This window comes from Brachyhypopomus gauderio, chromosome 6 (genome assembly GCF_052324685.1).
Source record: "Brachyhypopomus gauderio isolate BG-103 chromosome 6, BGAUD_0.2, whole genome shotgun sequence".
Lineage (NCBI taxonomy): Eukaryota > Metazoa > Chordata > Actinopteri > Gymnotiformes > Hypopomidae > Brachyhypopomus > Brachyhypopomus gauderio.
This window is the reverse complement of record NC_135216.1, coordinates 19,038,266-19,053,679: the sequence shown is the minus strand read 5'-3', so window position 1 is coordinate 19,053,679 and position 15,414 is coordinate 19,038,266. Positions and strand designations below refer to the sequence as shown.

At 39.1% G+C, this 15,414-nt stretch overlaps 1 protein-coding gene across 1 annotated transcript; it reads left to right on the top strand.

Moving 5' to 3' along the window:
* Positions 1-1,276: 1,276 nt before the first annotated feature.
* On the top strand, positions 1,277-14,271 carry LOC143517192 (gasdermin-E-like). The gene is made up of 9 exons (XM_077009411.1): positions 1,277-1,426; positions 6,993-7,218; positions 7,710-7,902; positions 8,538-8,721; positions 10,416-10,542; positions 10,723-10,851; positions 12,313-12,666; positions 12,763-12,836; positions 13,307-14,271. Exons 2-9 carry the CDS (start codon positions 7,011-7,013, stop codon positions 13,535-13,537), a joined length of 1,500 nt encoding a protein of 499 aa, XP_076865526.1. The 5' UTR covers positions 1,277-1,426; positions 6,993-7,010; the 3' UTR covers positions 13,538-14,271.
* Positions 14,272-15,414: the final 1,143 nt, after the last annotated feature.

Sequence of the window (15,414 nt, the reverse complement as noted above, 5' to 3'; positions counted from 1 at the left end):
TCTAGCTCTTACTAGCTCTTACTATCTCTTACTAACTCTTACTAGTTCTTACTAGCTCTTACTAGAATTAGACTAGCTCCAAGTTTTCTCTTCAGATGACTCATCAGATGTTTTCTCTGTGTCATAAAAAGAATCTTCTTCATGTAGGTCAGATAGATTCACCAACACTCCCTCATCTTCATCTTGGCTGTAACGCAGTGGTAGCCAGACTGCATCAAGCGGATAGAACAGTAACTAAAATTACACTCTGCATTTGCTTGTTTTTTGTAATAATAGGGTTTTTCGTACACTGCCTGTGCTCAGAACTGTGTAGTGTACATTTGAAATGTGCGATACTTTGCCAATTGTGATTTTTACACCACAATCGAAATTTGTCCTTCGCTTTTAACCCATCTGTGCAGTCAGAACACACACACACACACTAGTGGTTACTAGGAGGCTGTGGATCACACATGCCCAGAGAGATGGGCAGCCCTAGCCCTGGCACCCAGGAAGCAGTTGGGGTTAGGTGCCTTGCTCAAGGGCACCTCAGTCATGGCCTGTCTGGGAATCAAACCCACAACCCTCCGGTCACAAGACCAGTCCCCTAACCGCCAGGCAGCGAGTGACATGTCAGACCACATTTCTCCACAGTGCAATAAAAAAACAGACAGCAATCAATTCAGAGTGCCCACAATGTGTTAATGGTGATTTTACATAATCTCCTGCTGACCACTTTGGGGACATCACTACAAACACAAACCATTTTTATCTATCCAGGATCACCAGATCACCAGACACCTTCTTCATTATTAAATATGTAATTAAAAAGACATTAGGTACATTAGAATGTTAATTGTTTAAAAAGTCAAACCCCAGGAGTTTTATTTTTATCTGGTTTTGTGAAGTGTGGTAGTGAGACATTTACAGCACCTAATCGCTGCTATTATAAAACAAGCATTCGAATACCAGTCGTGACTCGTGAGTAATTAATATTATTCTAACTTAGACCTATCTGACATGACCCGCGTAGTTCCGAAAAAAACCCTTCCAAAGCTTCGCGGAGTGTTATTAACGATGGTGAGGTCAAAGTAGTGTTTGTGCGTGTACTGGGTAAAAAGGTCCACGTCTTGATACAATGTATCTTAAATCAGAGATATTTGGATTAGGGTGAGAGGTTTGGTTCCGATTCCTAATGTAAGAACCCGTATCCTCAGTTTGATAGGCAGATTAAACAGCCAATGGGTGCTCAGCAATCTGCAAAACAGGCAGTGATGTTGGACTTTTTAGTTTTGACGCGTGAAGATTTTGACTTGTGTTCACAAAACTTTGGACGCATTTGCTCTAGAAGAGAAAGTTCGTTGGACACATCTCTTGATTCGCTCCTTTCTGTTTCATCCCGTATTTGTTGCTCGACGATAGATTTTGGACGTCCGTCTAATTAAAGGTAAGAAGATTATGTAATCCGTCTGTTCATATTAATTAACAAAAAAGTCAATTAATTAAGAAATTCGATGTAAACATAAATGTAGAATATTTGACTATTAAATCTTCAACTTTATTCTGTAGCCAGAGTAGTTCGGACACAGCTGAAGATTAAACGTTCACTAGCCCACACATTTTAAGTGTGTCGTAGTCGTTATTCGAACATACTCTTATACCAAGGAGCGACGGTGAAGAACATACTCGTCTTGCTTAAATACCAGATGCAGTAGATTATATGATAGTTCACAAATGCTTGACGCGATTGATATGCAAGCTGAGATAGATAATATATATTTGAATAGAATATTTTAAATAGTTTTCCAGATTATTATCTTATTTACTTTACTTTTTACATTATTTTATTTTGTTACATTTTATGTTATTTTAATATTTATTTTATTAAATTATTATTAATATTTTATAATTTGTCATTATTTTATTATGTTTGTTTCCTTTTTATCTTAAATTTCTTTTAACATTTTCTTTTGTCTTATCTTTGCTTTTTTAATGTTTCTTTTTATTTATTTATTTATTTCTGTAAAACACTTTTGCATATTACAGGAGTTGCATGTATGTATTAAAGATGCTATACAAATAAGATAAGATAAGAGATAAGATAATCCTTTATTAATCCCTCAGCAGGGAAATTTGCATTGTTACAGCAGCAGAGAATAGTGTCAGGAAATACACAGATATAAGATCCGAATATGAATATTCAGATATAAATGAAAATTAAATAAAGAGTATAAATACATATGCAATGTATGTTCTAGGCGCGTATGTCGAAGAGCTGGAAGAAAGATAAGTTGCATGTTTCTAAAGACGCTCTTTGTGAAAGCCTGTTGGCGTATCAGAATGCTGTTAAGGCTGCTAAAATGCAATATTTTTCCAAGCCCCAAGTTCTTTTTAATATTTTTAACTCTCTTGTTAATCCCAGTGATAACTCTCCAGTGGTACCTTCACTTACGCTCTGTGATAGTTTTCTTACATTTTTTATTGAAAAAAATTTATCTATCTATCCAAATTATCTATCTATCTGCAGGCATTATCTCTGATTTTACCATCCCTTCTTCATATAATTTATTTAATCAATTTGAGCCAGTATCTCTATCCTCACTGACCAATGTAGTTCAGCATTTACGACCTACAAATTGTTCTACAGATAGCATTCCTTCTCGTCTGTTTAAAGAAATATTTAGTACAGTGTCCTCCAATATACTTTTGTTTATTAATTCTTCTCTTAGTACCAGATGTGTTCCAGCTGCTCTCAAACATGCGGTTGTAAGCCTCTTATTAAAAAGAAAAACCTTGATCCCTCTGTGTTGTCTAATTTTAGGCCCATTTCTAAATTACCATTTTTATCTAAAATTTTAGAAAAAGTGGTTTTTAATCATATTCAATCATTCCTAGCGGCTAATGATATTTACGAGAAGTTTCAATCTGGCTTTAAACTTTTACATAGCACTGAGACAGCACTATTGAGAGTTTGTAATGACTTAATGGTAACTATTGACTCAGGTAGCCCAACTATGTTAGTGCTTCTCGATATGACAGCTGCTTTTGATACAGTGGATCATGAGATCCTTTATCACGGCTAGAGCAGTGGGTGAGTATTACGGGATCTGCTCTTTTTTGGTTTAAATCCTATTTAACTGATCGTAGTTTTTCTGTGCAGTTAGGGGAATTCACTTCATCCACCGCTCCCCTTACTTTTGGGGTCCCCCAGGGTTCTATCCTTGGACCGATTCTCTTTTTACTCTATATGTTACCATTAGGGTCAATTTTCAAGAAATATAATCTTTCTTTCCATTTTTATGCTGATGATGTCCAGATTTACTTGCCTTTGAATTCTCAATCTGTTAACCCTGTACAGACATTACTTGATTGTTTGACTGATGTTAAAGCCTGGATGTCTGCACATTTTTTGAACCTCAGTGATAATAAGACTGAAATTATTATGTTTGGCTGTGGCCCAGCAGATATAGCCGCTGGCTCGTTAGGCCCCCTATCAGCAAAGCTACAGTCTTCCATTAAAAATCTTGGGGTGATATTGGATGACAGGCTGAAATTTGATTGCCAGGTTAGCTCAGTTGTGAAAAATAGTTTTTATCATTTAAGGATTTTATCTAAAGTTAAAGGATATCTGCCATATAGAGAGTTTGTAACTGTAATTCATGCTTTTATTACTACAAGATTGGACTATTGCAACTCTCTCTATTCTGGCCTTGACCAGTCATTGGTGCGCCGTTTACAGCTTGTGCAAAATGCAGCAGCCCGTCTCCTTACTGGTAAACGTAAACGGGATCATATATCCCCGGTTCTAGCCTCTCTTCATTGGCTTCCAGTTGCTTTTAGAATAGATTAAAAAATTTTAATGTTTATTTTTAAAGCCCTTAATGGACTAGCCCCTCAATATTTGATAGAGCTTCTTCATATTCATGCTCCTGCTAGACTCTTGAGATCATCAAGTCAGCTTCTATTGGTCCCTCCTAGAACAAAACTTAAAACCAAAGGTGACAGAGCCTTTGCAGCAGTAGCTCCTAGGCTCTGGAATAATTTACCTGAGCACATTCAATCTGCTGATTCCCTTGAGACTTTTAAATCTTCTTTAAAAACATATTTATTTTCATTGGCATACAATCATAGTTAAGTACATTTTTAATAGATTCTATTTTATTTTAACTCTGCCTATTTGGGCTATTGTATTTCATGTATTTTATGCTACTGTTATTGTTATTGTATTCTTTTTTGTTCATTGATTTTAACTACTTGAAAGTTGTAATACTGCTGAATTTACCTTAGCTTTGATATCGCTTCTCATTTGTACAGCACTTTGGTCAACCTCGGTTGTTTTAAATGTGCTATATAAATAAAGCTTGACTTGACTTGACTTGACTTAAACAGTTATGGTTATTGCACATGGTAGATTAAATATTCCACATGGTATATTTAGATATTGCACATGGTAGAACAGTAAGAGCAGTAAAGTACAATGAGCAGTTTGTTGTACAGTACAGATGAGCTATGGAGAGCAGGGCTGTTGTACAGTCTGACAGCGGCTGGAAGGAAGGACCTACACACACAGCGCGGGTGCAGCAGCCGGGCACTGAAGGAGCTGCTCAGTGCTGACAGGGAGTGGTGCATGGGGTGGGACAGGTTCTTCAACATGTGCTTGAGTTTGGTCCTTGTCTTCCTGCCTCCCACCACCTCCACTGGGTCAAGATGGCCCCCCCAGGACAGAGCTGGACTTCTTGATGATTTTGTTCAGATTTTGTTCAAAAATAAAGATTATTATTATTATTATTATTATTATTATTATTATTATTATAGAACAGAGGGAGGAGACGAATGGCACGAGACACAATTTAGGTCAATAGTCAGAAAGCAATCCGAAATGCAGGCAGATGTCCAGAGGAGAAAGGCAGGAATCAGGGTGAGGAACACGATCCAGGGTCCGAACCAGAGAATTCCAAAACCATCCAAGCAGAGGTCCATACAGAAGGCGTAACGATATGCTCTCAAAAGAGTCGGCAAACTCTAGACGTTCCTAGAGTCTGTAATATAAGGAATGCAGTCTGGAAAATGTACTACAGCTGAGTAGCGATTCACTCAAATTCTGGCGATGACCCCTGACCTCTGGTAGCTTCTGTTCCGACAGTACAGACCCGAATCACAGTAACATCTGTACTGGGACGACAGTGCGGGATCGTAATTGAACACAATCGAACGGTCAAAATTGGTGCACGGTCGGGTTAGTTTATCAATTGTTGAAGTGCTACACACTTCACGTGCTCTTTGATGTCTAGAGAGACAACCAATCCGAGTGGTTATTTCAAATCACCAAAACTTTATTCTCAAGCAAAGATATCTTTGGAAATCTTACAGCACAGCGCAGTGTGCTCCTCTAGCAAGATCTGAACATTAACAGTTTAAACAGTCACATCTTGTCACTCCATCATGCGCATTTGATGCTGTGTACAATCTTCTTTTAAATCCCAAATAAGGAATTATGTTGCACATTCTACAGTTGGCTTCGCCAATATTCTTAGTTCCTCATATTGTAAATATTGATGTGTTGCAAGTTATTTTTCATGGTCCCTTCTGCTGACCCCACATGAGATCAGCACATCTTACTTCAAGCGCCATATCACCTAGAACAGAACATCCTGTGTTATGATGCAATTTGTCTGTTGACAGTTGACATGAAACCTAAAACGTAAGACTAGGATGTCGATCAAATCTTCATTCTGTCCATTTAATTACCCATATTTTAGTGTACTTGTGCAAAGTAGCATAGAAAACAGAGAAATGACGCGCATCCAAAGGAGTAGGAAAATAAACACTATCCACGTGCAAGATCACGTGGGCTCGGAAGTCGCTGGTCGGTTTTCGGTTACCGGGGAGTCCGCGAAGCTGCGCGCACAAAGTGCTCGTGGTAACGCGGGGTTTTGTATTCAAGCAAATTAATAAAACACTTTTAATATAAACAAACCTCCCATTTGGAGCTGGTCCAGTCCGAAGTAATAGCAGAATACGATGCTTGTGTTTTAAGGGAAAAGGAAAAAAAACTATGATAATCTGATTTTGTAATTCTTTATTTCCTATAATGTCACATTATTTATTATTATTATTATTATTATTTAATGTCAGAATTATTTTTAGTTTTTAGCCGTTTAGCTCCATTCACCACTCGCTTTACAAGGACACTCTCACTAATTTTTTTAATATAAGGAGAAATAGGGGGTGGCCAGTCTCCTCTTGGCGTAGCTCTGGTAAAAAAAACCCCTCTCACTAAATCACTGTTCGTTATGGGAAATGTACGGTAGTGAATATACTGTGTTCAATAAGATGGAAACATTTCATTATGATAGCAGCTGCCAGCCACCCTCCTGTCTCAGACAGCACTTCTTACATTTCAGACATTACACGTAGAGATTTCATCTTTCTTTATAAGAAAGAATCAACAGCCTTCCCATCAGTGTTGCATATTACAGGTGATTAACATTTATGATATTATACACAAAACTGAAATTTTTTAATTTATATTTTAAAGTAAATTTTCAGCCATCCATCACACATACACAAACTCATGTCCTTTATCAACGGAACAAAACCCATCAACCAACAAGCCACGCCCCTCTCATTCATCCTGTCCAAAGCTTTCTCAGATATGCTTATTAGGTTTGCTGTTTACAGCATACTGAGCATTTTCTACTGGTTTGATTCCCTTTGTGATTCCCAGTAGAGACACAAGGGGACACAACTGCTGCACTGATTCCTTCATAGAGTTCTGGTGATATTTGTTCAGAATATTAATACATTCAGTTGTCAGAGGTGAACAGCAATGAGTAGGCCTACATGGGTGTGATACAGTAGTCTAGGGTTTAGGGTTATTGTTTATGGTTAAGGGAGATAGGATCAGAAACAGTGTAAACATTACTGAACTATATAACCACTCAGAATAACACACTGCATAAACTTGTTTATGTTTCGTTTATAAATATTCTCAACCACTTCATCACTTGCAGGTCACACTGTGGAGAGACATGTTTGGCAAGGTTACACACAAGCTTCTTAAAAGCATTGATCCAGATGGTGATCTGATTGCTGTTTCCAGCCTGCCACAGTCAGCAAATCTGAAGCCACTGGCTGTGGTAATAAAGCGTCCATCTAGGTTGATTTGGCAGAAGACAAAATACAGACCCATAGGACTCACACTCAATGACCTGCTACAGGAGGAGCCTGTTCAGCCAGGTAGTCTCTCTCACACACACACACACACACACACACAAACACACAAACACACACACACACACACACACACACAGTTTGGGAACTAGACTATCCTAAAATTTCAGTTGGCTTAGGATAGAAAGAGTATACCACACATACATCCTCTTCAGGTTGCTTGGTAACCCCAGAGAGACCAGAAGACAATGTGGATTCATACTGTTACTATATACCCACACACATCTAGTTAATCATCTCTCTTTAACAATATACAAAGTGCTCTATACATCTGTTTAAGTTTTTTCCTGTATTTGCATATTTATTTTACTACACGTGGACCAGTAGAGGACACAGCCCACCAATAAATGCCCCAACACTGACCATCTGCTCTTAATACAGGAACAATTTACAGAATCTTCATTCAGAAAATTACTTGTGTTTCTTATTTTAAACAGTGGATTTGTGTGTGTGTGTGTGTGTGTGTGTGTGTATGTGTGTATGTGTGTGTGTATCAGAGCTGGAGAACTCTGAGCTAGTGGTGTACCAGGAGAAACATAAAGGCACCAAGTCTGGATCTGTGGAGGCAGGAAGAGATGCATTTACCATTTCTGCATCGGGCAGTGACGAGTCTGCTCTAAACTCCCCTCTCGGGACACTTCGTAAAGAAAACGTCAGTTTATCAAAACTCGTTAAGGACTCCAAAGAAAGGTTGTATTTACAATGGCACTGCTGTTAACTTTTCTTTTATGCAAAACCAAGAGACATTTCTGCACCTATACAAAATCAACCAAACTCTTGAATCAACCTCACATCTAGAGTTTAGATTCAACTATATTCCTAGAGAACAGAACCTCCACATGAATCTAAAATCCACTCAATCTTATTCAATTCAAGTATGAAATAATGGTCACTGATTCACAGGAATATTTTTTGTCCTCTTTTTAGTTCTCTACATTATTTACACTGCATGGATGCACCAGAGCTCCAGTGAAGACTAACAGTCCAAACTTTAACTGAGTCATTACTTTAAACCCAGCGTAGAGAAGCACTGACCTGAACTGTTGCTCTCTGTTTGGGACTTAAAAACGAACATTGTGGAACCAGAAACATTTGTTAATGGAAACTCTGTTTCAGAGGTTTATTTCTCATGTGCTTCCGTTTTGTCCACACCCCTAATATGCTACAATATTTGACAGGGATTTTTGGACTTCACAACTACTTCATTACTAATTATTTCACAACTCTGATAGTGTTCAGCTTTGCTACGCCATCAGGAAACATGCCTGTGCCTGAGTTTATTATTGTAGTGTTTGTGTATCTCCTTGTTTTGGTGGGTTCTACAGGACAGTAGATCTTCACCATCCTCTGTTCAAGCAGAAGACTGACAAATCTAAGCTGAAGCTCACTGTAGTGCTGGAGCGTGTTTTCACCACCTCAAACTGCACAATCAAGTACAACAGTATAAGAAAAGGCAGCTCCAAATCTAACCTGAACCCCCTGAAGTCGCTGAACCCCCTGATGGGAGAGGTGGGACTCTGTATAGTTGCTTATATACAGTGGGGAAAATAAGTATTTAGTCAGTCACCAATTGTGCAAGTTCTCCCACTTAAAAAGATGAGAGAGGCCGGTAATTGACATCATAGGTAGACCTCAACTACGAGAGACAATGTGAAAAAAAAAAATTGAGAAAATCATTTTGTCTGACTTTTAAATAATTTATTCGCAAATAATGGTGTAAAATAAGTATTTGGTCAATAACAAAAGTTCATCTCTACTTTGTTGTATATCCTCTGTTGGCAATAACAGAGGTCAAACGTTTTCTGTAAGTCTTCACAAGGTTGGCACACACTGTTGCTGGTATGTTGGCCCATTCCTCCATGCAGATCTCCTCTAGAGCAATGATGTTTTGGGGCTGTCGGCGGGCAACATGGACTTTTAACTCCCTCCAAAGGTTTTCGATGGGGTTGAGATCGGGAGACTGGCTAGGCCACTCCAGGACTTTGAAATGTTTCTTACGAAGCCACTCCTTTGTTGCCCTGGCAGTGTGCTTGGGATCATTGTCATGCTGAAAGACCCAGCCACGTTTCATCTTCATTGCCCTTGCTGATGGAAGGAGGTTTGCACCCAAAATCTCACAATACATGGCCCCATTCATTCTTTCATGTACATGGACCAGTCGTCCTGGTCCCTTTGCAGAGAAACAGCCCCAAAGCATGAGGTTGCCACCCCCATGCTTGACAGTTGGTATAGTGTTCTTTGGATGCAACTCAGCATTCACTGTCCTCCAAACACGACGAGTTGTGTTTTTACCAAATAGTTCTACTTTGGTTTCATCTGACCATATGACATTCTCCCAATACTCTTCTGGAACATCCAAATGCTCTCTAGCAAACTTCAGACGTGCCTGGATATGGACTGGCTTAAGCAGGGGGACACGTCTGGCACTGCAAGATCTGAGTCCCTGGCGTCGTAGTGTGTTGCTGATGGTAGCCTTTGTAACATTGGTCCCAGCTTTCTGCAGGTCATTCACTAGATCCTCCTTTGTGGTTCTGGGATTTTTCCCAGTGATCATTTTGACCCCACGGGCTGAGATCTTGCGTGGAGCCCCAGATCGAGGGAGATTAGTAGTGGTCTTGTAGGTCTTCCATTTTCTGATTATTGCTCCCACAGTAGATTTCTTCACACCAAGCTGCTTGCCTATTGCAGATTCAGTCTTCCCAGCCTGGTGCAGGTCTACAATTCGGTTTCTGGTGTCCTCCGACAGCTCTTTCGTCTTCACCATAGTGGAGTTTGGAGTGTGACTGTTTGAGGTTGTGGGCAGGTGTCTTTTATACTGTTAACGACTTCAAACAGGTGCCATTAATACAGGTAATGAGTGGGGGAAAGAGGAGCCTCTTAAAAAAGAAGTTACAGGTCTGTGACAGCCAGAAATCTTGCTGGTTTGTAGGTGACCAAATACTTATTTTCCACCATTATTTGCAAATAAATTCTTTAAAAGTCAGACAAAATGATTTTCTCAATTTTTTTTCACATTTTGTCTCTCATAGTTGAGGTCTACCTATGATGTCAATTACAGGCCTCTCTCATCTTTCATCAAGTGGGAGAACTTGCACAATTGGTGACTGACTAAATACTTATTTTCCCCACTGTATATATATGTAAATATGGAGTGGACATGTAAAGGTGTTTTTGCATTTACACAATGAATACTGTGTGTGCAGGCGGTGTTGAGCTTCGAACACAGTGGATCTTTAGATGTTGATACAGATGTTATCATGGAGATACCAAGCCACACAGTTTTGGCTTATGGTGTCAGACAGCTGAACATCCAAAACGACAGCCACTATGGTTAGTGTGTACTTTATTGTTTACTTAAGTGTGTTTGTGTGAATCTGTTTGAGTGTGTATCATTTAAACATATCTGAATATAAAGACTACTATTGAACTATATAGTGTGTGTGTGTGTGTGTGTGTGTGTGTGTGTGTGTGTGTGTGTGTGTGTGTGTGTGTGTGTGTGTGTGTTTTCAGATATCAGCATGTATCCTGAGGGCTTGGAGGCGGATGACTTTACAGAGTCTTATAGTGATGATGAAGTGGATGGCTTACTGGCAGCACCAGAAATACAAGAAGGGTCCTCATTGAGCACGCTCAGTTCGGGTGTGTGTGTGTGTGTGTGTGTGTGTGTGTGTGTGTGTGTGTGTGTGTGTGTGTGTGTATAAGTAGAAAACAGAAGAACTAAATGGACCTGTGACTGCTCTTCCCTTTTCATTACCATCAGGCTTTGTAGGATCCGCATCATTTATAACGTCTTTCTATGTAATGCACATCACAAAAAATTACATTTATGACATATAGCAGAATGAATTCTAGCCAGTAAAAGAGGTTAGAGGCCCAGGTGGCACTGAACTAGGATACTGCCAGATAAAGGAGTTAATGCTGAGACCTTGAAAAAAACTACAAGTGCCAAGAATGTTCAGTTAATCAGAAAACAGAAGAACTAAATGGACCCATGACTGCTCTTCCCTTTTCATTACTGTCGGGCTTTGTAGGATCCACAATTTATAACAACAACAACAACAACAACAACAACAACAATAATAATCTTTATTTGTATAGCACCATTCATACATACATGCAACTCAAAGTGCTTTACAGAATAAAAAAAATATATTAAAAGGAAGCAAAGATAAGAAGACAAAAAGAAAATATTAAAATAAATTAAAGATAAAATGGAAAGAAACATAATAAAATTATGTAAGTATATAAGATGGCTAAATTATTAAAATAATAGAACAGACCTGAAATGGAACTAAAAAAAAAGTAAATAAGATGGAAAACTATTAAAAGATAATAAGAACAGAGTTAGAATTTCTTAACTAAAAGCAGATCTGAACAGGAAGGTTTTGAGACTCTTCTTGAAGCTGTACAGGGATGAAATTCCTTTGAGCTCCACAGGAAGAGAGTTCCAGAGTTTTCGACCATAGTGGCTAAAAGCACCCTCGCCAATCAAAAGTGAATTCTATAATGTCTTTCTGTGTAATGCACATAACAGAGATTTACATTTATGGCAATTGGCAGCTGCATTTTCTAGAGCAACTTACAAAATAGTGTCACCATAAAAGTGAATTTTAGCCAGTAAAAGAGGTTAGAGGCCCAGGTAGCACTGAACTAGGATACTGCAAGATAATGCTGAGACTTCGAAAAAAAAGTGCCAAGAGTGTTCAGTTAAGTACTGTGTCCTTAGTCCAATTAAGAGACCAAGCCAAGACCAGCAGTGAGTACTTTCAGCTAACAAGCAACCAGTTCCTGACAAGAATTCTTTAATTGAACAGAATCTTGGGCAAAAATCATTAAAGTCAGATCTCACCTTAACCAAACACACTCCAGGAGAGAACACAACACACTTGTTGATCTGATGAGCTCCAAGTATGTGTGCGTGTGTGTGAGTGTAAGTGTGAGTGTGAAAGTATCTCTTTCTGTTTAACACAAAGATTTACATAAATGTGTTGAGTGGCTTTGACTGTGTGTGTGTGTGTGTGTGTGTGTGTGTGTGTGTGTGTGTGTGTGTGTGTGTGTGTGTGTGTGTGTGTGTGTGTGTGTTTGTTCTCTCCGCTGCAGAGTTGGAGGAAGTAAAGTCTGTCTTGTGTGTGTTGGCTGGTCTGTCACATCAGTCTCGCTCCCCTCTGCTACTGCAGCTCCGACAGATTATACTGGACCCTGAACATTTGTCTGTTTTGGAGGACAGACTGGAGGAGCTGGTCTATGATGATGCTCCCAGCTTTTATCACACTAGCTGCTCTCACTCTCCTCATCAGATTATTGACACGTTCTTGAATCTGCTGATACAGTCCGACACAACCAGTGAAACGAGTCTGTCCACAGACTCTACCAATCCTGGAGCTTCCATGAGGTTGTCCAAGCAGAATCAGAAAGTCCTGGTTGCCATGTACAACCTTGTGTGTGCAGCTATGGGTGGGTGGACCTAAACTTACACTCTGGCCTTGTATGTATGACAGTTGTGTCATCACACAATCTGTGATGTATTATTCTTGTGTGTTTGGTGATTAGGTTTGACAGATGATGGACTCCTCTTACTAGAAAGCTTCTGCTCTTCACAAGAACTCAATGAGTTAAATGAATTAGTAAGTCTCATGTCTCTTGGATTCTTCACTGTAGGGTCATCAGTGCTCTCCGTCTAATATCTACAACGCTCTACCTGAGTTCTCTGGAAAGTGCTGCCACCTTGGGTCTGTCTTACTGTACTGTACTATTTCTTATTGGTTATTTATTTATTGGGGGATCCTATGTACATCTTTTGCATGTAAGCTTGGACTGCCCCTTGGGAACTGACCTGTTTGCTTTGCCTAACTACACCCTTGGTGACTACACCCGTGTCTTACACTCTTCATAAAATGTGTGAATGGATTCATCTCCTGACCCCAAGTCTCTGTTTCCTTGGAAATATCTGGATCTTTAGTTCCTTGTGGATTAGACAGCAGGCATTGTGTGCAGTCCATGGTTTTACTGTTCTGTGATTGTAAAGTGATTTAGAGGATTGTCCTATATAGACGTCCTTAATGAAGTGATGTTTGTGTGTTTGTGCTCTGGTCAGGTAACCCTCCTAACACACCACTCCCAGCCCCTCCTCCTCACAGACCTGCCTGCTCCCCTGCAGAGTGAGGACCTGCTCAGGAGGGTGGAGCAGCTGTTCAGCTCATCCAATATTGTACTGAAGACTGAAGATGGAAAACTGTGGACAGAGATTACATGCAGTAGTGAAGTCCTCCCCTACCTACTATGCATTGTCATTCATGGCCTTGCGTACCTGAGTGAGATCCAGTAATAGTTGTGCTGAAGTATAATGCCTTGTACAATACAAAAGCACGCTAGTAGAGTTATGTAGTACAGTTAATCCATATTTAGCTAAATGTGTCTTTATTTGATATTAATACAAATGCTGTATCTGAATTAATTCTGAATTTCAGCAAAGTGTCTGAAAAGCATTGCAGATTTTTTAATGTTATCAAAACCATGCAACCTACATTTAATCTGGAGCAAACCAAAAGTAAAGAACTTTGTGAGAGCTTTATCTTCAGGAATGGTCATCTTCTGCAAGAGGAGATCTTTGGGGAAATTAGCAGCTAGATAATAATTATCAGCTAGGGCATTCCTAGACTGTGCAGGGCCCTGGGGTTCATCCCAAGAACAAATATTCAATACAATCTTTACCAAGTGTTCCTGAGGTCAAACCCAGAATTCGATCAGATCTTTCTTATAAGGGGTTTTATGGGTTACTATATAAGTATTTTTTTATGAGATTTATTGAATATGTGAAAACACAAGCAGCACACCAACATGTTCTGCTGTGAGCTCCATCCTGTCCCTCTGCCTGCATCCCTGCTTACTGAGAAAATGTCTTTTTGTGCACCTATAAAATTGGATGTTTTAACAATGGAGAGTGGAATGAATTAGTTGTTTCCTCTGTACCTTTTTGCCCATAAAATTTTATTCTTTTTAGTTTTGGTTTATATTTCTTGTATTGGCTGTCTCTATTCACTATTAAAACTGCTTTAAACACGTTGTTTTAAGTGTGAATCATTACATCCACTAAGGTAGTAGTGGACCTATTAGTGGTCCATACATTTTCAGAGAAAGTTTCTCCATACAAAAAACATATGGATAGAAGAGCTGGCTAAGACCTTATTGTAAAGCCTCATTAATGCAACAGTAACTCAAATTACACTCTGCATTTCTATGCTTGTTTTTATAATGGGGTTTTTCCTACAGTGCCTGTGCTCAGTACAGTGTAGTGTACATTTGATTTGCACATCCTCAGAAACATTCACGTAGAAGAGGCAGCGAGTGACATTTTCAACCACATTTCTCCACAGTGCAATAAAAAACAGACAGCAATCAATTCAGAGTAACCACAATGTGTTAATGGTGATTTTACATCACCTCCTGCTGACCACTTTGGGGACATCACTACAAACACAAACCATTGTTATCTATCCAGGATCACCAGCTATTTCTGACAACTTATTCATTATTAAATATGTAATTAAATATACATCTATGCATTCATATAGCATTCATAACCTGACACAGCGTTGCTTCTTCTCCACTCCATACTGTCACAGATCTGATTTCAGCCTGTGGCATGACTACATGTGACAGTACATGTACGCAGCAAAGACAGGGTTACTTTTCATCTGCTTCTGTTGAGCTCTATAGAGAGATGTGGTGGTTGTGCACAGAGGACTATGGTATGTCAAAGGAATCTCTCAGCTTCATGCAAATGAGAAGTACAATCAGTTTAGTGGCAGAGACATAAAAATATGAAACACTGAATGTGTCTGAAGTAGAATGAACTCCTGGTGGGTTTGAACATTAAGATTTTCTGCACATATAGTTAAAGATACATTAGAATGTTAATAAAAAAGTCAAACCACAGGAGTTTTTATTTTTATCTGGTTTTGTGAAGTGTGGTAGTGAGACATTTACACCATCTAATCGTTGCTATTATAATACAAGCATTCGAATACCAGTCGTGAGTAATTAATATTATTCTAACTTAGACCTATCTAACATGACCCTCGTGGTTCCGAAAAAACCCGTCCAAAGCTTCGTGGAGTAACGATGCTGAGGTCAAAGTAGTGTTTATCCGTGTACTGGGTATAAAGGTCCACGTCTTGATACAGTATATATGAAATCAGAGAT